A 25644-nucleotide genomic window follows, 5' to 3' on the forward strand; every position below is an offset into this window, starting at 1 on the left:
ATGACCCAGACCCAGAAAGTAGGGATCTCCCTAGATTTCTATTGCCGCCCTTTCCCCGCCGCGCTGCCTCTAGCGTTTAGTGGAAAAACTAAAGGAAAAGGTGAGAAGGTGGAAGGACCGGAGGGGTCACAGTTAGCTGAGGCAACATCCTTTGCCTCGACTAAGAGAAGCAGCTCCTTCTAGGCACCCAACGCGCTGGACCGAAGTCTCAGGAACGAAGCAGTGCGCTCTCCTCGCCCTCCACACCTTCCAGGCTGATCCAAGCGGCCCTAGGCCCTCCAGCACTTCGTGGGCTGGTTCTTTAAAACACTCGCTCGCCTGGGCCTTTGGGGTTTCTTTCTACCCTTTTCCTCTTCCGTCTCTCCTTGTCTTTATCTGGGAGTACTTAAGCGCAAGTCGTATTGGCACCTCGGGTAGACAGGAAAGAGAGCTGGGTTTATTTCAGCACAAGTCCAGAGAACCATTCCCGCCGTCTCCCTGTCTTGGACACACTAGGGAGCCCTCCAAGCAGCGCGGCTGGCGGGGAAGGGTTGCGCATCTGCGGGTGGGGGGGCGCGATCTGCCTGCCCTGCGGAGGCGCGGGGTGGGGATGGCTGGCACGCGCGGCACAGTCGCCCCTGGGAGCCGCCGGTGCCGAGGGTGGGCAGGGCAGGGACGAGGGCAGCGGCAGCGCGCGGGCTGCAGGGAGGCGCACAGGGTGGCGCTGGCTGCGTGAAAGACGTCTTTGTGCGAGACCCGGCGTGGGACAAGGAGAAGGGAGCGCAGAGCTAGGACCTGGTGGCGGGACTCTGGGGCGTCCCCACACTCCCATTCCCGCCTCGCAGGAGCAACCCGAGGAGCGCCGGGAGGGGGCGGAGTGGCGCTGGAGAGGTTTCTGAGCCGGGGGCGCTGAGTGTGTGTGACTGGGGTCTCTCAGGCTCTCCTTGAGGCTGGAGTGGGGGGAAAGCAGTTTCGAGGAAGTTGGGGGTGGGGAGAAGGCTTGAGAGACTTGGCTCCCCGCCCTCTCCCCTTGGTGGCAGAGAGATCGCGCAAGCAGGGAGATCGCAACTTCAGCCAGGAGCTCGAGCCGAGAGTCGGGGGGCTGGGGAGCGACCCTGGGCCAAGCCAACTCCAGCCCCGGACCCTGGCGCCCCCCCCCCCCACCTGGGGTGAGGGGCGGGCCCCGCGCTGCCTTCCCCTAGCGCCCTGGCCGCGTGGCTTGCGGCTTATTTTCCCAGCTGGCAAGCGTCTTGCTGCAGACAAGGGAATGCCTGTGGTGAGTTGTTTATTTTGTTGAAGTTTGCGGTGGGCCAGGGGGAACGTGGGGGGACGAGTGGCAGGCAGCGACTGGGACTGTTTGGTTTAGGTCTCCATCCACCTGTGTGGTATAAATCTGCCAGCCTCGGGCGGCGGGGGACCGGGGTGAGAAAGCCCTGGCGCCCCAAACGCCCCCTCCCTCGCGTGCGCCAGTTGGAGACCTAGTGCCCGCATGTGCGTCCCCGCCGCTGGAACCCACTAAATCGTGACCGTGGGCCGTGTTGACTCGCCGATGCGGTCAGCGCCCAAGACCCCCGGGTCAGCTGGTCGCTGACCTTCCTTACAAGTGCCCTGCCCGGTTCCCGTAGCACAGTGGCGCTGAGGCTCGGTGGGAAGGGCGCTCATGCAATTCGTGGGAGCTCGTCCTGGAGGCTTCTGGCGACAAGTTCGCTCAGGAGTGTCCAGTCCACCTAGTGCTACGCTCTGGGATCCCGGGTCGGCCGGAGTTCCTCAGACTTCAGGCTGAAAGGTGGTAGGAGGCTGGTTCCCGGGGGAGCCCAGAACCTCCAGGGTATGCTGTTAGTCTCCCCGCGCGGCTGCGTTTGCCTGGAAGAAAAGCCTAAATACATTAGTGAGCTGGTAAAGCTTTTAAGGCCTTCTTGGGAATGAGTGGTTGGCTAATGAAAGGTTAATTTTGTTTCGAAGGGAAGGCTGCACTGGTTTCCTGAGATAAATGGACAGGAAGCACATTACCTCCGCGCGCTGGCAAGCGGCTCCCAAATGCTTTTTGCACCTGCCGCTGGGAGCCGTGTGAGCAGCAGCGCAGCCCGCAGGGAGCGCGGGGGCCGGGCGGGTGCGCGCGGCTATGCGCCCCTCGCGCGCCTCGGGCTCTCCGCCTCCGGGGGCTCAGCTCTCACGCAGAGCCCTGGGGCTTTTCTCTCACACCCAGGTCCTGCGCGTTCCGGAGCTCGGGGGCCCCCTGATCCCAACGAAGCCCCTGCAGGAGCGGAAGGGTTAAGAATGATGTAAGTACAAATCACTCTCTGCTGGCCGCGGGGATGTCAGACTCCAGGCCGTTTCAGTCGCTGCTTTGCTCACCTGATTGGGAGCAGTGGGTGAGCCCTGAATACAGTGGGCTGTAATCGCAAACCTGGGTCTGATTCTGCTTTGCCGTGCCCTAGGTGATCTGTTAAGCAGGCAGTGATCCTCCGGTTAGATTTCTGGAAACGGAGACATAGTAACTGGGGAACAGTTAAGACATCGAGTACGAGCTCAGGAAATGAAACCGCATCTTGTTGAGAATCCATTAATGTTTCTGGCATGTGTTTTAATCCTATCCACCTGCACGTTCATATGGTGGTGTGCTTTGCTGGGTTCCTTAAAAGTTATGTTCTGATCTCGCCTTTGCTTCCTGAAAACAAAGAGGAGGGAAGAAAGAATACAAGTGCCAAGAAGCAGGGTGGATTGTAAGTTGAACAAGTTGTATCACATCATGATTTTTTTTCCTGATTAAAATGTAAAACCTTTACAAGTTATTGATTTTATGTTTATATCCCAGCTCCCCTGCCAAATTTTTATTTGTAGCGTCCAGAAATCCTCCTTAACTTGTGGCCCTCAAGCTTGACGAGCGGCTGCACAATAAACGGCCATTCCGCACGCTCTCTTTCAGAGCTGATCCCAGACCTCACCAAGGGTCCACGTTTACCCGCAAGTGTGTCAACTGGCCTAATGTCATGAAAACAAGAACCACCTTGCGGTTTAATTGTGAAAATTAGCATTTTCCTCTAGCGGCTGAACACTTAAGTAGCAATAAAAAAGGGAATTGTTAAGCTTATAAATCTTGAGCTTGTCAAATTTTACAACAGCAGAGCAATAAAGCACCTTAGAGGAGATGAAGCTTTTCCTCTGAAGAACGGCTGTTTCTTGACACCAGGATTTGCGGTGACTCGAGGACGCCCTCTGTTGATTAAAAAAAAAAAAAAAAAAAAAACTAGAGCACCTCTAAGGAACAGGTTGGGGAGGCAGAGAAAAGAAAACGTAGAAAGTTAGCAGCAGAAAGACCTAAATCACGTTTAATTCATTGATCCTTAACTTGGTGTTATATGTTTTGAGTATGATGAATAAAATGGACTGCTTTTGCATAGGGATAGAAATCGAGTTAGGAGGAAAATCCCCTGGATTTTGCTGTTCTTTGTCACGGAAATATTTTTTTTTTAAAGCGCAGTGTTATATGATTACTTTTTAAAAAGACACTACAATTATATGAATTTTACAAATTACATGTAGTGAACACAAGAGTACACTTTTGCTTCAGTATTTAAGTCACTGCATTATCTAAAATTATCCGATATCCCCCACCCACCCCTCACCTGGCCCTCAGAAGTCATTTCTCCAGGCGACGCTGAAGCTGTTATTAAGCTTATTAAAGATAGACCCAAGGCTTGGATTATCTCGTGGATAGTGAAAGGTGTGTTTACCACGTGAGTCATCAGAGTATGAAGTAATGAAAAGTTACAATAAAAACAGATCCGTGTCCTTCATTAGGGACCCAGCGGTTTGAGCAATTTACAATGTGTCTAATGAGTAAGCCGGTGAGACCTAAGGTTTGCCTCCAATTATCCTGGGCCATTGATTAGCACGTTGTAACGTGGAATATTCACGTGTCAGTGGTTGGTACGAAATACCTAACTGGAGGTTCTAATACAACGGAGAGAGCTGCAGGCTGCAGTTTGGATAGAGCAAGTGGATTTAACATGGCAGCGTTGAGCGGTGCGGCCCACTGCAGAGACCAGTAAAGTATGGAGTGGCCCTGGCCTTGGGGCGACTCCTGAGAGGAGATAGCACTTCACGTCCTGATAACAAATTGCAATCTATCATCAGTCTCACAACGGCTTCTCCCTTCTCCATTGGGTAGTCCTTTCCCTTGCAGAGGATGGTTTTTTCTTCCGTTTTGGACCCCTCCAATCTCAAAAGTAGAAAACTATCACTGAATTAACCTAACAGACTGTGGAAACCTGTGGAAACGCCACTGAACAACAAAATCGTGACATAATTACCCTGCATAAAAATTCCCCACTCCCATTTCTCTAATTACACTATGACCTAACACGTTGAAGTTCGCCCACTCTCAGACCCCCTCCTCGCCACTTCGAGGCAGGGAGATGTCAAAAAAAGCAGCGGCCGCAGGTGTCCACAGCCGCTCCGAGCTGCTCGGATCCCGACGCGGCGCGGCGCTGAGTCCCTGAGCGGGGCCGCCACCTACTGCGGGGTTCGGCTAGCTGCGGGCGGCTGCGGGGAGGGGTCCTGAAGCCCGGCGGGACAGCCGCGGGAACAGCGCCCACTTCCTCCCTAGGGCTGCACTGGGCGGCCGGGCGGGGGGGAGGGGCTACGGCTAAAAAAACTTGGAGGAAGCTAAGTCCGACCGCCCTCTTCCCAGGAGAGGTTAAAGGCCGGTCCTCTCAAGGAGGGGAGAGTGAGAGTTGCCATTGCTGATTTCCATTGGGTGCGAGGAAACAGTAAATCGCGGAAGGGGGTGGAGGAGACAGCAGAGGCGGAGGAAGGGAGGCCTGAGCTCTGCAAAAGAACCCGCCGCCCGCGACGCGGAACTCGAATTACAGCTCGCTGGCGGGAGGCGGGGAGGCGGAGGGACGCACGCTTTGAGCCCCTTGAGGGGCGGGACGGGCCCGCGACGCGCGCTTGAAGCCAATGGGGAGTGCTGAAGGGGGTGCGGCCGTGGGTACAGGCGTCGTCAATTGGCTAGCAAGGAGGGGGCGGGGCATCAGTGTGGGGCTGAGATTGATTGACCGGGAGGCCGCCTCGCAGATATCCGGGCCGCCAGCGGCTGCTCACTCGGGCTGCTCCGCTGCTGTGGGTCCACGCCCGACGAGCCCACGCGGGCCAGGGCCCGGGCCAGGACCGGGGCCGGGGCCAGGGCTGGGGCCAGGCGTCTGCGCGCTCCAGGCTCCTCTCAGCCCTTGCTCACCGTCTTTGTATCTTCTCTCCCGCCTGCTCCCCGCCTGCCGCGATGCCTCCGCGCCCCGTGGCCGCTGCCGCCGTCGCCTCGCTCCGCCCGCGGCGCGCCGATCGCTACGGCGGTGGCGGCCGCCCATGTCCTGCGCTGGCCTGAAGGAGGAAGAAGAGGAAGCGAGGCACGCCCGCGAGACCTGCATGGACGGGCATGGGCTTGAGAGCAGCACCTTCCTGCGCCGCCGCTGCCGCCGCCTCCGCCACCTTTGGGGCTGAGCCGCGCCGCCGCCCTCGGCTCGGCCCGTCGCCGCCGCCGCTGCTCCTGCTGCTACTCAGCCTCGGGCTGCTCCACGCAGGTACGGCCCGCGCGCGGGGGGCTGCGGGGACTCGGGCTTTGTTCCCACGGCGGAAACGCGGTGGGAGAGGCCTCCCCGGGCGGTGACCGGCACCTCGCTAGGTAGCGGCAGCGGGAACGCGCCCCTCCTCCCCGCCCCGCCCAGCCCTGCCCTCGCGGCGGACCGTTGATAAAGTCCCCCACGGCGGCCGCTTATCAAAGATTACCGGGCGGGGGCCGCGCGCCGGAGACAAATGTTCCGGATGCTTTATTGCTCTCCGCCTCGGTGTTTACTGAAAGGCGGGGCGCGAATCGGGTTCCCGCCGCCGCCGCCTCCTCGGAGGGAGACATGCCCGGTTGCTTCCCGGGGGGCGGCGGCGTCCAGCGGGGCGAGGGCGTCGCTCAAAAGGGCAAGGTTTTTCACCAGGGTGTAAACGTGGGGTTCATCTCGCAGTGATTTAGAAGCCTGTGAACGGGGTCCGCTGGGTTGGCCCGGGAGATTGGATTGACAGATCGCGCTCCCCCGGGAGGCGACGCTGCCCACCGGCCACACCGGCGCTGCTCCTCTAAAACACTAGTGCATTGCAGTCCAGGATCCTCTTTTCAAGTAAAGCAGCGCTTGTGTTTAGGAGTTTGCCAAGATGAGGGATTTTTCTTTGATGCCAAGTGGGAAGGGGAGCTCACCCCGCAGCGGGAGAACAGCGAACGTTAGATGACTTTTTTTTTTTTTTTTTTTTAATTTGAGGCTCGCCCTCTTCTGTGTTTGCACGACAGCAGTCACAAGGCTCTGAGCTGGAGAATCCAGAACTTTAAGGCCACCCAACGATGGGGAGTTTTTACTTAGTAGTGCAAGGTCATGCTGGCTGTGTTAAAACGGAGGTGGTGTAAGAGAGAAAGTGTGGCATTTAAGGAGACGACTTAATTTAGTTCTCACTGCACTGTGATGTATCAGCTGCCTCTAACATTGTCACTTGGACAAGCGACAAAAAGTGTTAATAGTAAGTTTTAGGATGATTAAAACTTTAAATTAGTAGCTTTAAACTTCAGAAAATAGCAGTCTGTGATGAATAGAAGGGAACATTTTTCACTCAGGGGCCAAAGGATATAGTCAAGTGTCTTGTGTGAAGAAGCAGTTGTTGGATTTCCAAAGTGTGTGTTTGATGAAATGGAAACTGGAATGCTAAGCTTGAGTGTGTCCCCCTTGGCTGGTTGGATATTGTTTCCCCAGGGTCGCCCTAGGGTCCCGTGACAAGATTGGAATGTGGCTCTTGAAGATTTTCTTTGCCAGCCCATGAGAGATTTAAAGAAATTGGTTTAAAGATTTAGAAAACTGAACTGCTTCACTTTTAAGAATTTGGAACGTGAAGCTCCTCTGGACATCCTTGTGTTCATGCTAATGTCACCATTAGATGCCAGCCAGAGGTGCTGTGGAGTTTGATGTCTAGGGAACAGTTGGAGGATTGGAGGGATAGATCTCCACAAGAAAAAGAGGGCTCCTTTTGAGAGACTGCTTTGAAGAGTAGGTGCTGTTGAGATGCAGGGCTTGTTTCCCCAGAGGGGAGGCCAGCAAGTGCTCTTTGCAGATGGGCTACCATATGTTTTATGTCTGCATTAATATCATTTCCCTCAGCACCCATATGGCCCTGCACTTCACTCAGTTCAGTTTCAGCAGATCTCGTTTCTTTTATTATAAACCAGAGGTTGTGCTGCACATTCGCTCGTGCAGTCCTGGTGTTGAGGAAACTGTTGGATATGAGGCCTTTATGTCTTGATTAAGTAAAAAATGACAGAGTGAAAGCTCTAGATTCACAAATTCTTAGCGTTTTCAGTCACTAGCATGAAAATACTGTTATTCCCATTATACATTATATGGCCCTAAAAACAGAAGCCTGTAACTACGATTTTGGATTCTCCCCTTGAGAAATTTCTTTGGTTTACATACACATATTTTCTGTTGGGGGCGTATTTTAAGCAAACCTCTGCAATTCCTGTGTGAAGAGGTAGTATGGGAGTTACTTGCTGATATAATTCATGGCCTTCTTGGCTACATCCTTGAGATTGTTTCTGCTCTCCACTGTCTTGGTACCTAGGAGGCTCACTTTACCGTCTGTAACAGGCGAAGTGTATATTGTCATAAATTCATGCAGCCTGGATATTTCTGGGTGTGTGCTACAGATTAGTTGTCTCACAGGAGCTTACCATGGAGCAAAATTGCTGACCCAGAGCACTTTATCTCTAGTTCACCCTCCTCCTCCATCATCTTCATAGTGGAAAGCTGTTAGAAACCCTGTGAGAAGCAAAAGGACTCTGTTAAGGTTTGTAATTTCTCAAAGCAGTCAACACCTACCTGCTATGAAAATGGAAAAGTGAGGGGAAGGGGAGGAGGAAGGAAGGATAAAGGCTAGGAATCTACATTTGCTTCCCTGCCCTCTGAGCAGTTGTGTCTGCATTACCATACTGTTCTTACTTTTGATATTTTATGACTATTTGGAATAATTATAAGTAAATGTATGCTTGGATGGATTTTATAGACCATAAAAAGAACAAGTAGGTACTTCGAGTTTAGCGGAAAGTTCTTGTGCTGTCATTTATTTGTAGTCTTGGAACTGTGTGGTACCTGTGGTGGAAAAGAAATGAGATTCCAGGAAAATCACTGGGTCCTGGCTTAAGATGCAACCCGGACAAGACCTAATAGCGCTTTGCTTTGACTTTTCCACCTGTAAAATGGCTTTAAAGCCTTTTGGAATTTTATGTTTGTTTTATTTTTTGTTACTTTGCTGTAAAAAACAAACAAAACTGGAAATTACTTGTCCTGCTTTGGAGAGCAGAGCCTTATAAATATTGGGGTGGCTTTCTCTGTACTAAGCGAGCACAAAACATGTCAAACAAACAAAGATGATCTTGTAAGTTTTGTAAAAATATGATTTAGTGACTGCTGTAAATGCATAGCTCAAAACTCAAGTAATTTTAATGTTCTCCCTTACTCAGGTTAAAGTAAATACACAGTGTAGCCTACAATGTCTTCCCTCCTCCAGTCTCTGAAATTTAACAGAGGTAAAACACTTGTCATTAGAGTTTGTTGCTTCCCACTATCTTCTCCCATGTAAAGTCCTAAACAGAAATTGGGAGTTATTTAATTCAGATTTAAAAAGTTTATTACTAAAAATATGAAACAATCTTTCTAAAAGAATATTTGGGTTAATATCTTATGTTTTTATTAGATGAAGACTGAATCTTGGTATTTTCCTAAAATCTGTTGTAGAAATAGTTGCATATTTAAGAATAATTAGCCAGATGTGGTGATGCAGGCCTGTAATCCCAGCCCTCTAGAACTTGAGACAGTAGCATCACAAGTTTGAGCCCAGCCTAGGCAGTCGAGTGACTTCATTGAGCCAGTGTCTCAAAAGTAGACCGAGGGGATGGTGCTGAGTACAAGTCAGACAACCTGCAAAAGTCATCGCAGAGCCTGTCTTAGAGCAGCGTATTTCTCAGAGGGGAACCTAAGACCTGGGGTGAGGTTTCCTCCACAGCTCTCACGGACCCATGGAGCTTCATACAAAGAGAGGTTACAGCTCATTCCCACAAAATTGGAGATTCATAGTATGAGTATTTCTCTCTTTAGCAACTCTTTGTCCCCACTTTATGGAACAGAACCGAGCGTTGTCACAGTTTTTACAGTGTTTTATGTATCTTCAATTTGAGAAGTTACTGGCGAAAAAGATAATTTGAAAATTGATTCATTTAAATACAAGGCATTTTTGTTAAATTTAAATACATTTAAATACAAGGAATTTTTGTTACTTCATTTTAGTTTTGTTTGATTTATATGAATTGTTGATAAAAGGGGAAAAGTAAGGTTTTGTGTACTCTAAGGAATTGTTTTATGGTTCTGATTTTCTTTCTGGAAAGGACGCAGTTGGGATCCTCTGTCTCTGCAGCATAATTTCAGTGTTGTACTTCTTCATTTAGTGCACTTGTCCTTCCAATTCTGTGTGAGAGCTTCAATCATTAAGGCAACAGATGGCTATTAAGGGAGAAGTAAATTCCTTGATTGGTCAGGTACATTAACAGCTTCTACATTTTTGTAGAAACCTATTATATTGTATCTTTTTATGTACAGCTCATTAGTAACATGCCTGAGGAAGGGTAGAATAACTTAGTACCTGGATGCTTTTGTGACACTGTTACCCCATAGTCATGTTAAAATCAGGTAAAGGTGTTTCACTAATCATGCTGTATAATTTAGGATTTTACCCTGCCAGAGGTATGGAAGCTTTAATCACGGTTTTGTGCATAGTGCTGCTCTTAACAGTGCTTTCAAAAACAAATTACTCATGCAGTTTTCAAAATCAAAACAAAGTTCATGTCTTTGGCTTTGCTTTAGAGCAGGAGAATCTTTCTCAAAATTTATAACCAAATAGCAACCTTGATAAAATATTTCTCTTACTATTCCCTTGTAATTTTGCCATGTTCAGTCACGGTGGCCCATGCTTTGAAGTTTTAAGTTAACCAATGGCGCAGTACCTTCCTAGTGGCCTAATTTGAGAAATATCCTGGAGCATCATGCTGAAGGCTTCTTAAAATAGGAGTCTATGACATAGAGCCAACCGTCCCCAGAGGCAGAAGTCATTTTCTCATTTAGCTCAGGAAGTTATGAAGTGTTTATTCATTTGGTCTTATCTTCCTTCCCATAGGTGACTGCCAACAGGCAGCCCAGTGTCGAATCCAGAAATGCACCACCGATTTCGTGGCCCTGACTTCACACCTGAACTCTGCCATTGACGGCTTCGACTCCGAGTTCTGCAAGGCACTTCGAGCCTATGCTGCCTGCACCCAGCGAACTTCAAAGGCCTGCCGTGGCAACCTCGTATACCATTCTGCTGTGCTGGGTATCAGTGACCTCATGAGCCAGAGAAACTGCTCCAAGGATGGACCCACATCCTCTACCAACCCGGAAGTGACCCATGACCCTTGTAACTATCACAGCCACGTGGGAGCCAGAGAACACAGGGGCGGGGAGCACAGCCCTCCCAGTTACCTCTTTTGTGGCTTGTTTGGAGATCCTCACCTTAGAACTTTCAAGGATCACTTTCAAACATGCAAAGTGGAGGGGGCCTGGCCACTCATCGATAATAACTATCTTTCAGTTCAAGTGACTAACGTGCCTGTGGTCCCTGGATCCAGTGCTACTGCTACAAATAAGGCAAGTGTATTTTCTTTTTTCCTCTTTCTACCCATAAATTTTCAACTGTGATCCTTCAGGCAATTTTTGAAATGTGGTACAAAAGCTATAGTGTTAAGGAGCCTTTTTTTTTTTTTTTGTCTTGGGAAACAGTAACAATTGATGAGTTAAATAAAAATTCATTAGTGAGGTACTTGCTCTGGTATGTAAAATATGAGTTTAAATTTAAAGGGACAATGATAATAGAAAGTAAACAGTGAAATTGAGTTCTCTGTGGAAAAGTTAGGCCTGTTGAATAAAAAAATGGGTGATTTTTTTCAACCCTGTCTTTTGGTGGGGGGGGGGGTTGAAGAAATCCACATTGAGATTCATCAGATGACAGAAGTGGGTGTTCCTAATAAAGCAGGTTGTGAAGTCTTAAGGCAGTGACCTATCAGGAAGCACACTTTATTGGCGATTTGGAAGCTATTGTAAGAATAATGTATGAACTCAAGATGGTGCATTAGGTTCTAACCTCTTAGTGACCAAGGAAATTAAGAATTAGTCATCACAAAACAATAATATGTAACCGTATTTTAACATCAGGGTCTCAATTCAATAGTTTTAAGTTTGAAGCTAAGAGAAAAGCTGGCAAAATTAATTTATGCTTACCCTGCCTACCACAGATTATTGTAGAAGAATTATCCACTGAGTTTCCAATTGCCAAGCCATGCTAATTCAATCATCAGTCATAAAGTCAAAAAAGACTTTAAAACTTTGTCCCAAGTAAACCACCTCCTTAACTATCATCTCTAACCACAAAACCACACATGCAGTCCACTGCATCTTGCTTTAATTTTCTCTATTTATTATTTCTCTTCATAAGTTGGTTTAGACTAAAATATAACTGACAGGGGTCAAGCTTTTGAAATACTTATGACTGTTCTTTTGATTCCAGGACAGCCTCTCTTGCCACCAAACATGTGTGACATATTTTAAATGAGTTTAAGTTATTTTACTTGGCATTTTGTGGAGGGAATTTTACAGTTCCTCGAGATAGCTGGAGACACCCAGGAGTGTCACAAATCTTAAGAGTAGAAATCATTGCTCTGAACAGAGAAGACTATTACACTAGCCCAGACATCTTAGTGGATCTCTGAAATGTTTATACTTAACTCCCAGGAAAAGCACAAGCTTGGCTTTTGCCTTGCAGAATCCTCCATCTCAAAATAAACATTTCTTCTTCTGGTTTTTATATGTATGCAAATATCCCACCCCACCCCACCCCCACATGGGCCACAAGACAGAATGTGTGCTTACTGTAAGGTAAAATGCAATTGTGAGTCATTGGTACAGTCATGGGCCCCCAGCCTGCAGATCCTCCATGACTAACTGCAAATGCAGGACAGCGGTTTCCTGCGAGTAGAGAAAGTCAGCATCAGGTACTCCGTCATCGAAGACTGAGGAGTCACTTTCACATAAGACCACAGAGACTAAAGCAGAGGTGTGTGTGTGTGTGTTTGGAGGGGGACATAGTGGTTTTTTCCGCAAGCACAAAGTTGTCTTTTCTAAGCCTTCCAGCCAATTATATCATTTCTGTTTGTTATTCAACTTTTCAAAATTCCAATAATTTCACTGATTGCAATGAAACTATCAGGGGCATAACCAGTAACCTGATGAGTATTATTATATAAATTGTGTACATTGAGATTCAGACCGTTCTACTTGAGTTAATTACTCTATCATAATTTATGGCAAACAAAAATGCAACTTTGTTTTATCCCTGTTTGGTAAGAACCAAAGTTTTACCCGTTAGAAAGAAGGAAGGAAAGAAAGTAGTTCTCTGACATAAATTATGTGGACGATGAGAGCGTGTGGTTTTTTAATTGCACTATTGGAAAGCGCTTTGCCACATCTGGTGACCATGCTGTTCAGCAGCAAATTGCTGTATGGTTTCACAACCTCTCGTAGTTGATGGGGTTTTGTGTTTTATCCCCCTTTTCCTTTTCGTAACTCTCCAGAGCCCTCATAAGCATCTGGAAGGTTATTCTTGGTCTGTCACAAGTCTGGTATGACCAATGCCAGGGAGACCAAGCAGGGGCCTAAAGTCTTGCAGTGCAGTTTCCTTTCACCCTCCCAGGGCCAGAGCAAAACCTTACACAGCACTAAATATGAAAAGATGGCAGTAATGAACATAAAAGCAACATGAGGCAAGAAGTATTCACAAAACAAGTTCCCAAACAAGTCTGATTTTTTTTTTTTTTTTTTTCCTTATCCACCATGTTGGTTTCTTTTAAAAAACAAAAAATAGGTCGTGAAAGTGAGTTCAGCCTCATTGAGGACTTGCACAGTGCTGAGGCCAGCTGGCCTGTTGCGGCATAGAAGTTGCTCGGTTTAAACACGCATTCATTTCTGTGCCGTCCGCTCTGCACTGTAGGGCTAGGTAGGGCTGGCATGATTTGCCCAGTGAGTTTACTAAGATGGCTCAGTTCTGGGAACCTGGTTGTTGTAAAACAAGCTATCTTCATGCCTAACCAGGAAATCTCTGCCTGCCTGTGAGTGCCCCCCTTTCTCTCATCACAAAACATATGATGGGGAGAAAATCTAAACAGAATGAAAGTAAATGAAATCATCTGTGCTCGCAGGGCCATTTGTTAATTGAGCTGCCTTTTTCATGCTGACGAGTGAGTCGGGCAGAGTGCCCTACACTGTGATGCCTCATCTCCCCTGTACACTGCTCCTTGGGAAAAGCAGGGCTGTGTTCCAGGTGGTCCCAGTGTGCACAGGATGCCTCTCAGGGCCTTCCCAGCCCGCTCTGCTCCTACTCTCTGAAGGAGTCCCATGGCTTGGCCAGCTCGCAGGTAGATGTGCTTTTGAAGGGGAATGCGGGTTGGTTTTTCATCTCCACCCCGGGCTGCAGAGGTTTCTGGCACTCCTACACACCTGGGCTGCCGTCCACATCAGCTCTGGGCCATCTTCCTCACCTTGAGCTGTGAGGGCGGCTACAGGCATGCAGGCACAGGGGAGAGGAGAGGAGCAGCCTTGGAACTGGCAGACTTAGCCATACGGGGAGGAAAAGCAGGTTTTTCTTTTAGGGGTGGCAGGGAAGGGTTGAGAGAGAGCCCCTACTCGAGGCTTCAGAAAGGACACAGGTCAGTGATTTCGTCCCTTCTTCCACGTTGTCTTTGCCACCTGCCTGTTCTTAACTCGAATTTGGTCTGTGTCTCTGTTAAACAAAGATGTTCAGTAAAGACCTGTATTTGCCATGATCACAGAAGGTGTTTGGGAAATACATTCGTCATCTTAGAGAAGCATGCTCTACTTCACCAGTGCATTCCTAGTAGCATATATTTAACTTGCTAGTGCTGGGGGTTTAGCTTAATGGAAGAGTGTTCACCTAGTATGCACAAGGCCCTGGGGTAGACCTCCAGTACCACAAGAAAAAAGTCTGCGAAGTATATTTAAAATGATACACCCTCTAGTATATTTCAGATTGCACACCTAAACACTGGCAGTATTTTTGGAGATTTTTCCAAGCAATTAATGGTTTCATTTTATTTTTTCTTTAGTTTTGATGTAATCATATCCTTTACTGCCATTCTTTTTACTTTATTTTCAGTAGCAGTAAAACAAAAAGTAGAAGATTGAAGATAACAACAGATACTATTAAATATCTTCTGCCACACACTTTACCGTGCTTCCCCATAGGGCAGTTTCCCTTTGGGAACAGAGTGTCCTCTTGTGCTAACCCAAACCAGCTGACTGCTGGCGAGGAGCATGGAGGTTTGAGGTACCTGTGTGCTCTGGCTTCTGCCCTGGGCCTGCAGCCTCTGTGACTCTGCGGGTAGCCCCTGGTGCCGGTCCCCAACACAAAGACAGGCCTTACCTATGGTGGAGATGGAGTGGGTATTAGTATTTTTTTAAATTCCGTAATCATTCTTAAATCTCAAAGTTTGTAATTTTCAAGAAGTTCCTGAAACTGCACTAGAAATGTAGAAAATTTTAGTCTTGTCCACTTTTGGTTAATGTCTCCTTCAATCTGTAGAACTGAAAGTTTCCTGTAGCTGTTTCCTAGTAGGCTCTCAGAGTAGGAGGTGGTTCTGCTGCTCTCCAAAGCCCTCGGCTTGCAGGTATTTTTCCACAGCAGTACGCAAATATGTAAACCAACATTCTGGGTCATTCTCTATTGGTTCCTAAATTAGAACTAGACAAACCTGCATTGCAAAGACTTTCAGCTGTCATTTTTTAAATCTGTGGATCACGGTTTGTAAAGCCTTCTTGCCTGGTACATTTTTCAATAGCCAAGTTTCTGCAACACGTGTTTTGGTATCTACAGAGATCGTGTGAGCTATGTGGTAGTGATCTCTTTTATTTTTATAGACCAAGAAAGATGTTTCTTCCTGCCATTGACAACGCATTATGCCTTCACTGTGTGGGCCCTGTTTTTGCATGTAGCGTGACAGGAGGACATAAACAGCATTTTCTTTGGGACTATACGGCATTTTCCTTTCAGAGACCACAGACTGTCTTGCAGATATATTGTAGCTAATCCTTAAAATCTGACATTTTTATTTTTATTTGTAATATGATTATGTAGATAATTCTTGCCATATCTTTGAGATTTATTCTTTATCATGATCCTCCATGCTTTACAGAAATGCTAAAAAGTTCTAAGAATGGTTGAGGCATCCTGGGCACAGTGGGAAAGGAGTTTGTAGTTAAAGCTCCCTGCTCAGTACCAGGATTTCTCTGAAAGGATGTGTGATTAATGTGGTGTGGCATTTGTAGCACTGAATGTTAAAGAACCCACTCTACAGTGCAGAAACTCGGCTATTTTCAAAGTTTCTTTGTAGAATATTGGTGAACTGTGTTCATAAGCTGGTCTGAGAAATTACCTGACCAATTGACACATGAAGAGAAGGGCTAGCAGAGAGCTCGAGAGATCACCTGCTGGTCCCTCATCATCACAAGGTACGCCCAGCCCTGCCTTGGTTGCTTTCACAAGGTGCATTCTTTCCTCCTGGGATCTGGTACAGTTTTTCCTGTCTCCCACAGTCAAGGCAGACACTCACCTGTATCTGTATTTTTGTAGTTGCTAGTTCTTAATTAAATTCAGTTTTCAGGGTTCCATCTGATCTATAAAACTGTAATGAGATCATGTTAGACACTCTTTCCTGAATTTATTTAGCATTAAAACAATTCTAAAACATTAAAGAATAGGTTTTAGAAGAGCAGACTTGTGCTGTAATTCCAGGTGGTGGTGGCCTTTTCTGTTTGCTGCATAAACTGTGTTTGTACTGGATTATAAGGTTTTAGGCTTTGGAACTACTCAACTTTATTTCATATGGTTTCAGTAAAGTCCCTCGAAGTAAAAGATTTCTAAATACATGTGGAGAAAGACAAGGAAAGGAGACATTACTCACTGTTCTGATAAACCTGTATGTGTGAAAGCTCCTTTTTATAAGATCATTGGCTCTCCTTGGTTATTCTGTATACTTTCCAAACCAGATGGACTTTTATATTTCCCATAAGCATAAAACTAACCTGGGTAGTCTTTCACCATCTTACTAATCTGCCTAACTGTTCCACTCCCTCTGCTCCCCATGTGGTTTGCAAGAAGTGGGGGGTCGACCTTCAGAATCCCTCCATTTGTGAGTGAAACTAACACCAGGCCTGTCCTAGGCAGGCAGCATTGAGGCAGAAATTGATGGAGGGTTGTGCGGGCCTCTGCCACTTTAAGGCAAATCCACACTTCATAGTTGAAACCAGAGGCAGGAAGCCAAGTCTGATACACAGCTCAGAGTTAGAACTTGTTTTCCTGTCACATTTCCAAATGTCTCTCTGCCCTGTTACATTTTCTTTGAGTCAACATTTTGAGGGGAAGGGGCAAGAAGGAAACATTGAATGGTTGGTATTTTTTTGTTTGTTTGTTGGCTTCAATTAATGCTAACCAAACAGTTTCTGCCCGTCTGGAATGTAGCATGCAAAAAGAGTTACCTACAGTGTCAAACAATGAAAAAGGCAACCTTACCCACTTTGTCTTTGTTTATTTTGATTGCAGTGGAACTCGCTCTTCCACTGTTCTGAATTCTGGGTTCTCCTGGGTTAGGGTGGGGTGAATTAAGGACTTTAAAACTGCTCAGCCTGTCAGTAAGGGATCAGTAGCAATAGTCACCAACCCAGCCCTTCTCAGGACACCCTTCCCACAAAGGCAGGGTGCCATTGGGTCTAGGTGAGACTTCAGTTGACCCTCAGGGGAGAAAGGAGCTGTGTGTGCTCCCCCGGCTGGTTACTTGGAGTGGGAGCTGCAGGAACCTTCCTTGGCTGATTCCGGAGGGTGGGGTTGTGTTATGCGTGGTGTCTGACACTGTGGGTAGAACTGATCTGACAGCATTTAGACAGAGACTTTTCACCTGCTCTGCGTGGGCTTCTGAGACAGGGGTCAGGTTTTACCCGACAGGCATGCCATTTAAGGTGTGCACATGATGCCCTGGGCCTGGTGTTTGTTCCTCTCCCTGTCCAGGGAATGCAGAGTCAGGAAAATACCGCATCTCCTTCCAGATAACTGATTTCTTCAACTTTATGGTCACTTTTTTTTTTCCTGGTAGCCCTGAGAACTTGAAATTGAACTTTGACTTGAACTCTGTGTTGAGTATATTGGGAAGACTTTCAAGCCATTTCAGTTTTTTGCTCACTTCCAAAACAAGAGATTTTCTAGTTCTCTCATTTCGGGGAAATGCCCAGGCCTCGAGCGTTTGCCCACGGTTCCCATGCAGACTGGGGAAGCTGTGCCTGGCCTCATCCCTGCAGGAGGGAGGCCTACAGGCAGGCCTGCTCTGCTGATTCTGGCCAGCCTGCAGTTACCCCCTAGCCTTGGTGCTCGCCTTTCATGATACTTTCAGCCTCTGGTGTGAAACACAAACCAGGCCTCTACTGCTGTCCACACATGCTTACAACCTTTTCATCTAGAGGCATGGTGCGCTCCTGTGTGTGCTGGCCTCCTTACAGTGCAAGTGTGAACACAGGAGCAGCCTGCGGCCCCTGGGAGTCTTTGGCCAAGCTGAGACTTAGGGGCCTATTCGCGGGCTTATTCGCCTTTCCGCCTTGTGCTCAGTGCAGCATTGCCCTGGTATATAGAAGGAAGCTGGCAGGTTTCCCTGTCTCTGTGCCTGTTTATGTTTCCAGCCTTCCTTGCTTAAAATGTATAGAAGTTACCTTTTAGCAGGCGTTGTTTTTGTGCCTGTCCTGTTCGTGTCACATCCCTGGGCCAGCTTCCCTTCCCTGATTAAGTGTGCTTTCCAGGCCCTGAACTTGATGCTTCTCCGGACCACCCTAGCAAGCCTCAGCTGTGGGTGTTCCTCCCCCTGGTTTGGCTGCTTCTCTCTCCACGTGCTGCCAATACCCCTCCAGCAGCCAAGACAGCCCCTTTCCTGCATGTATTTATTACCTACAGCAACACTGAAGAAGTATGACCTTTCCATTCCTTTGCACCCTGTGTGTGCTCCAAGCATGCAGTTGTGTGGAAACAGACTGGAGAGTGTAGAAACCTGGATTCTGGTGTCCTGTATATATTTATGTCCTGTATATATACATGGTATATATAAAAACGCAAAAACGCTGCTGGGTTTTCCATAAAATTGTTCAGACAGTAAGTTGAATTACTGTGCTTTGTTGTTTATGTTACTGTTCTACAAAAGAAGAAAGACAGAGCTCTTTCCACGTTTATGTAACTGAAAGACAAAGACATGTCCTCTCCTCCCCCAGAGTGGACCGGACTCTAGCTGAGGTCTGTGCTCGTGGTTTCCCTGCACGGGGGAGCAGGGCAGGACTCGCATGGCACGTAGGGTGCCTTGAGAGAGTGCTGCTTCCCCTTGGGGCTTCAGAGCTTCTGAGGCTCTGACTTCACTAGATGCCTGTGATCCCAGTACTCTGGGAGGCTGGGGCAGGAGGATCACAGTTTCAACCCCACCTAGGCAGAGAACACTAAAAATGAAAAATAACAAGCCCTGGAGATGCAGATCTGTACAAAGGGCCTGGGTTCAATCCCCCATACTGCCAATAATAATAATAACTGACTCTCAGAAGTAGAATTTGGCTTTGTTAGGGATATATATTTTTTTATATATTTTTTCCTTCTTTGAATCATACGCTGTTGTTAGAATGCTTTCGTTTTTCTCTGTAGAGAGGACTGATCATCCAGGCTGTATGCTGCTCACATATGGAAGAGTGAAAGGGGACAGTTTTCTTAGAGTCTGCTTTTTAAACCTGTAATTATACTTAGCAGATGTGACAAGGAAGTATACACCATAATTATTTTAAATAAAATCCACTTTGTTCCTTTGACTTAAGCAGAATTTTAACCTGGCACTTATCGAACTCATATTTCCATATGCTGGTTTCTGTGACTGCCATTTAATTTATAGTCCTACCTTAAGCTAAGAGGTATGAAATTCCTCCATCAGAAAGTCCAGTTCTGGTATTTGAGAGGTCTAGAAAGACCCTTGTGGCCATTTGACCTCATTCAACCCTGAGAGGTACATAGCCTTAGGGAATTCTGCTGTTTGAGAGTTGAGTTTTTCCAGACTGATAACCCTGGAAGATAGCCTTCTGCTTCTGGGCCAGGCAGTGCCGGGGTTTTCCTGGTTGTGGGCTAGCTTTTTGTTGTTGTTGTTGTTGTTGTTGTTGTTGTTGTGTTTCCTAGTAAAAGGAGAGGCAAATAGCTCTTATTTTTGTACTTCATAGCAAGCCATCTGAGGTTCCTTATTCCTTTCAGATGTGGACAGGTTGATTTGTAGCTGCTGTCTTTCTCTTCCTAACAGGCCTGTGAATGGTGAAGATCTTGGGGAGTGAAGCATTAAAAGTGAATGAGGAGAAGGGCAGTGGTTTGTCTAAGGTGGGGTGGAGAGGGACTGCTTCACAACAGACATTGATGTTTTAAATGCACAGAAGTTGGGAATTTCCCAAAACTAATTGAATTGTGAATGTCTTTGAGAGAAGAATTATTAATGAAGACGTTTTGCTTTTTTGGAAGTGGTAGAAGACAATCTGAAAATGAGTTTATTGCCCTTCACAGCTGACTCTGACTACTTGCTTTTGAAGAGGTCCCATGTTCTGAGAGATGAATTACATTACAACGCTCAAGTTTTGGGATTACCCAAAGTTTTCTACATTTACATTGATGGTATATCTAAAGTATGGAAGATAAACAAGCATACTTCTTTTAAGTATGGAAATCAACCGAAATCTGTCTGTACGCTGGAATAGTTCATGGTTATATAAACCAAGGAAATCAAACTCATTGATCTTGTAGATGTGTGAAGTTACGTGTCATAGTCATAATGAGGAGACCAGGCATCCTGGTGGGAATGACTCTGAGTTCCTGAGTTGGAGTTGATGTGGTTAATGAAAAAACAGACTTGCAGGATGTATGGAACCTTTCTGCTTCTCTTAATATTGACCCTTCACTGCTTTTTTGGAAATTTGCTCGGAATTGGTTATCTCTGCTTTGTTGCCTTAATAAAAGCAATCCCTCTTTGCTTTTTATAATGTGAACGAAAAGATACATAGTTCTTGCACATAATACCAACTTGAGGTTTGTTAGGCTGGAAAGACAAATTACTGAAGTGTTGTGGAAGTTTGTTTAATCTTTGAAAGTGAATGTTACAGTTGAAAACGGAATGGTGATTATATAAAACGTCTGTTACTAGCTCTTATTTTAGCCATCTGTATTGTTACCCTTCAACTTTTTCAGGTTCAGAATTTACTGAATTGATCTTTCACCTCTGAGGAATCCTAGCATGCGTTAAAAAAGCACTTGTCACTTGTTAGAGCCACCAATAAATCTCTTTTATGATGCTATTAGATACCTTACTGAAAACTCCCACTCACTGTAGAAGGCCGCTGGTTGGATGCACAGGGCATTTCCTGAAATCATCTCTGGTGCACCTCCTGTGGGTTGTTAAGAAGGTGTTGAAATGTAAGCGGCTTGGTAGTGAAATCAAATTGTTGCTCCAGGTAATCAGGAGGGGAGAAACCCCTGGGTTTTCATAGCACATTGTCTGGCTTTCAGTTGCAGCTGCAAACAACGGATATGAATTTAGCCAGTTGCTATAGTGCAGCTGGTTCAGATCTGGCTTTATAACTGGCTGAAGTAAAATGAAATGGCTGGAAAATTCCAGTCAAGTAGCACCAGTGGGAACATGTGGAATTAAATAGTGCGAGCAAATGCCGGCTGAGTTGGGGAAACACTGCAGACATAAACTTGACGGTGGTGGTGAGGACTTGGGGGGCATTTTCTGGCTTTTCTAACAGCTGTCTATTGTCTTTATTAGTTCTCTTGCAGGACTGGAAGGTCCCTCCACCCAAAGAGTGTTAGCTTGTCTGCCCTCTTTCTTACAGAAGTCACCTGATGCTTTTATTTTTTTTTCCTCAAAAGACAAGAAAGAATAAGTTGTTACCTCAGTCACTAACAGTAACACAAATCTCAAAATGTCCTTTTTTCTTCAAAACAACTTTCTTACCTTGTGTAGCACAAAACCCTGTCTCTTCGTAGTTACCTTTCTTTTTCCACTTTACTGTATGTCAGAAGCCGCGGTGTGTGAAGGTTCAGGGTGGAGACAGTTTGTATCTACATCTGTATCTATAAATGTATCTATCTATACATATACACACATAAATATGTGGCGTGTGTGTATGTGTGTGTGTGTTCCAATTAAAAGATTAAAAGGGAGAAAACAGCCTTACTAAATACAGGGAGGCTTTTATAGTATTGGTAGATATTTTTCTCCCTGAATTGTATGCTAGACTGAAAAACTGAGAGCTGAGTGGGAAAAGATGTGGGAAGCTCAAGGGCCCCAGTGTGGTGTAGAGAGAGCGTTTGCAGTGACTACACTGGGGTAGATACTCTTTGCCAGTGCTTGGGACTGTGGTTTCCCTCCTGTGGGGATTAGCTGGTGCTGTGCAGCCTTTAGTGAAGACTTAGCTCTTTCTGGGTACGTGGTTGATAACTGTTGCTGGGGTTCCTCTTGACTTGCTTCATCTCTCAGCATTTATATTGTTTCTAGTTAGAGTCATATGTATTATGATGTCCAATGAATCTTTTCAGAAAGCAGAGTTGTGATAGATCTGTGATTCATCAGACCCCTAAAAGTTTCTGATAACTTAGAGAAGAACTTTTTGTTCCTTCAGACCTTACCTTGCCTTTTTCCCAAGAGGACCACATTCTCTGTCTCAGGAAGTTAAGAAGGTTCCGTTAGTGCACAGTCCCTGCGTTTCTAGTAGATCTTACTTCTCATTGCATGATACTTTATTTTCACTGTTGGTTTGCGCAGCAGGAGATGGTCAGTGTGAAGGCCATTCCGTTCCACTGTTGTGCTCCCTTGACCTTGTCTTGCCCTCGTGTTAAACTGTGGACACGTTGCTTCCCACAGATCACCATCATCTTCAAAGCCCACCATGAGTGTACAGATCAGAAAGTGTACCAAGCTGTGACAGATGACCTGCCAGCTGCTTTTGTGGATGGCACCACTAGCGGCGGGGATGGTGACACCAAGAGCCTGCGCATCGTGGAGAGGGAGAGTGGCCGCTACGTGGAGATGCACGCCCACTACATAGGCACCACAGTGTTTGTGCGCCAGCTGGGCCACTACCTGACCCTCGCCATCCGCATGCCTGAGGACCTGGCCATGTCCTACGAGGAAAGCCAGGATCTGCAGCTGTGTGTGAACGGCTGCCCCCTGAGCGAACGCATTGATGATGGGCAGGGCCAGGTGTCTGCCATCCTGGGGCACAGCCTGCCTCGAACCTCGTCGGTGCAGGCCTGGCCTGGCTACACCCTGGCAGCTGCCAACAGTCAGTGCCATGAGAAGATGCCAGTGAAGGACATCTACTTTCAGTCCTGTGTCTTTGACCTGCTCACCACTGGTGATGCCAACTTCACTGCTGCAGCCCATAGTGCCTTGGAGGACGTGGAGGCGCTGCACCCAAGGAAGGAGCGCTGGCACATCTTTCCCAGCAGTGGTGGGGCTGTGCACAGGTGTAGCTCTGCGGCCCTCGGCCTGGGACTCACCTGCCTGATCATTGTGTTTTTGTAGGGGTTGTCTTTTGGTTTTTGGTTTTTTTGGTGTTTTGTTTTGTTTTGTTTCGTTTCTTGTTTTTTTTAATTTTTTTTGTCTATAACAAAATTTTAAAATATATATTGTCATAATATATTGAGTAAAAGAGTATATATGTATATACCATGTATATGACAGGATGTTTGTCCTGGGTTACCACCAGATTGTATATATTGTGCTTGGCCGTTTTCACATGCGTTGGATGTAGTGTTCTTTGATTGTATCAATTTTGTTTTGCAGTTTTGTGAAATGTTTTATAATGTCCCTGCCTGGGGACCTGTTAGAAAGCACTTTATTTTTTATATATTAAATATTTATGTGTGTATTGGTTAATACGTATAGTTCATATATGCAGACACCAAACGCAATGTTCCCTCGAAGGTGACCGGTCGTTGTAGCTATTCTCGGCTGCCCCCTCCTGCCCTCTCTGCTGCTGCTGACCGGCCATTGTGCAGTTCTCCCTGGCCGTGTCCAGTGGAGCCGCCTCGTTGCTCGTGAGTTGTGTCCTCCCGTGTCCGCCTGTCCGCACTCATTTTGAGAACACAGCTAATTTCTTACAGGTTCTTTTGATTCCCCTTTACACTGATCTGAATAAGAAGCCCTCTCTCTTAACAGCTGTCACTGTTTGCAAAGGTGAGTTCTTATCACTTTCCAGCTGTTACATCTGCACACACCGTGTGTTAGGTTGTCAAAAGTGCTTTTAGGTAAAAGGGGTCTAGTGGTGGCAGCTTCATAGATAGATAGATACCAGGCATCTTGCTAGACCTCAGTAGCGCTCAGACTTCTCATCCCTTTCCTAGTTTAAATTGTAACTTTTCCTCTTTCAACATGATTCATTAAAACATAAAACCACAAACTTAGTAATAATCATGACTTGTTCTTTGTGAAATTAGTGGAAGCCCATGTTGATTCTTAGCTTTTTCGTCCTTGGCTCTTGGGACTCAGACATGCAACTCCTTGTGTCCACTCAGTTGGCTCACCTTGGGCGTCCAAGGGTGGGCTTGCTACGAGTCTGTTACTGAGACCCATTACAGACATGCTCCATCCTTCCCTGCCCCCACTCCCTGGTCTTCACAGTCCCTGATGTGTGTTTCTGCGCAGTGAAAGGGAGTAGGTGTCCACGGCAGGACGCTGTTCTGACTGGACTCCGTATAGCGCTTCACTCTGGCTGCCAATGAGTCGGCACTGACACCTGAGCACTCTGTCTTTTCAGATACACTCCCTCCTAACACTTGTTGCATATTAATTACTGATGTTACTTGGTGAAATCTCTATATAAAAGTGACTTCTGCTGCTTCCATTCCATTGTTGGTGCATTTTGCAACAAGAAAACATCTGCAACAAAGGGCAGGAGTAGTCACGAGGAAAGTTAAGTCCAGGATAGGTAGGATTATATTATTACATCCAAATTGAAATTTTGGTTCTGAGAATGGATACAAGTTTACATAATTGTGAACAAAAGATAATAAATTTGAAATACCATTGTAACTTAGGCTAAGGTACACTTAGTTTTCGTTGTCCCTGTGATACCTTTTACTATGTCCTCTGGACCAGGGGCACTGCCAGAGACCCAGACTGGCCCCAAAAGATGATGTCATTTTGTAAAGAAGTTTCTTAATTAACTGAAGTACCAGTCAGTTGTAGGGTAGAATTGTGAGTTCATTTAGGAGTAGCAAACCTCTCTGCTTTGAGATTATAAAAGAATAATCTGGAGCAGTGTAGATTAATAATCAAGGCTCCCTGCTACTTTTAAAAATTCAACTCCAGGATGGAACCTAATTCCTCATCCAGTTGTAGAAGCTGAACTGGGCCATCACCTCTGAGCCATGGCTGCTTTTGTTCATCCGTGGAGCCATGTGCCAATTTCAGAAGTTACTGTAATTTTATAATTGAGTCAAACATGAAAGAATACTAAGGATACTTTTAACCACTATTTTTGTGCACAGTATAAAAGTAAAAGCAATAATAAAAGTTTCTACACTACATGGGTTTAGGGTGTATATGGTTAATGTACCTTAGTGCTTTTCAAGGAAAGGAAAACCCAGTGGTTTCGCCTCACCGTTTAGCTGGAGAGGATGCTTAAAATAACACCCAGCATATTCACTTAACTTTTTAATCAGTGTCCCCATAAAGTTACAGATTCCACGGATGACTTACGAACATAGTACAACTATCACAAAGTAGTACTTGTGTTGTCTTTAGCAAGGTTTATTCTCCAGGGTTTCTAGAGGAAATGCTTCTTGCACATGTTGATCCATGAAGTCCTTCTTAGAAGACTTTCAAGTCATCCCATCACGTGGACAGGCTGTAGCTGTTCACAGGTCTCCTGGGGGAGCTTGAACTTTGGGGGAGAAACACTGGTTTTCACAGATGCTCCACATTGCTGTCTTTAAAAGACTCAGAACATTTATTGTCCTCTCCTATGCTTGGAAATCCCTCCACCCCCAGTGTGTCGGGTCTTTGCAAAGAAACCTTTCGATGTGGTTCATAGGTATGTGAATAAGTATCTGTGTAAAACAGTGAGTGTGCAGTGTGTAAATATACGTTAAATTATTCTGGAAAAATAAAGTTACATACCATGCTGTGTGTGGAATGTGTGTTCTGTGATTACAGTGCCACCTGCTGGAAGAGCTGAGAAAGAGCTGCACAAGAGGGTGGGGTTACACAGTCGTTAACAATTACTGACAGTCTGTCTTACCACCTGCCCACTAAATTGCTTTACTACTAGCTTTTCCTTTTATAAAATCTAAGCAATTACAAATAAGCCAGTATCTGAGAATAATCACAATGTTGTCTCAAAGGTCCATCTTTTTGTAGTAGTTGATCCCTTGAAG

General features: G+C 46.3%; 1 protein-coding gene across 2 annotated transcripts; it reads left to right on the plus strand.

The window, feature by feature from the left end:
• Nucleotides 1–1076: 1076 nt before the first annotated feature.
• On the plus strand, nucleotides 1077–25391 carry Rgmb (repulsive guidance molecule BMP co-receptor b). Of its 2 annotated transcripts, XM_063245408.1 has the most exons (5): nucleotides 1077–1255; nucleotides 2186–2261; nucleotides 5365–5558; nucleotides 10231–10739; nucleotides 22127–25391. In XM_063245408.1, the coding sequence occupies exons 2-5, from the start codon at nucleotides 2257–2259 to the stop codon at nucleotides 22787–22789; spliced, it is 1371 nt and encodes a 456-aa protein (XP_063101478.1). In that variant the 5' UTR covers nucleotides 1077–1255; nucleotides 2186–2256; the 3' UTR covers nucleotides 22790–25391. The 2 variants fall into 2 exon arrangements, with proteins under 2 accessions (XP_063101478.1, XP_005008068.3); XM_005008011.4 differs by having other exon boundaries at nucleotides 1173–2261.
• The last annotated feature ends 253 nt before the right edge of the window (nucleotides 25392–25644 follow it).

The sequence above is a fragment of the Cavia porcellus genome, unplaced genomic scaffold (genome assembly GCF_034190915.1).
Source record: "Cavia porcellus strain 051 isolate PalLab524CR breed Dunkin Hartley unplaced genomic scaffold, mCavPor4.1 scaffold_2, whole genome shotgun sequence".
NCBI classification, from domain to species: Eukaryota; Metazoa; Chordata; class Mammalia; order Rodentia; family Caviidae; genus Cavia; species Cavia porcellus.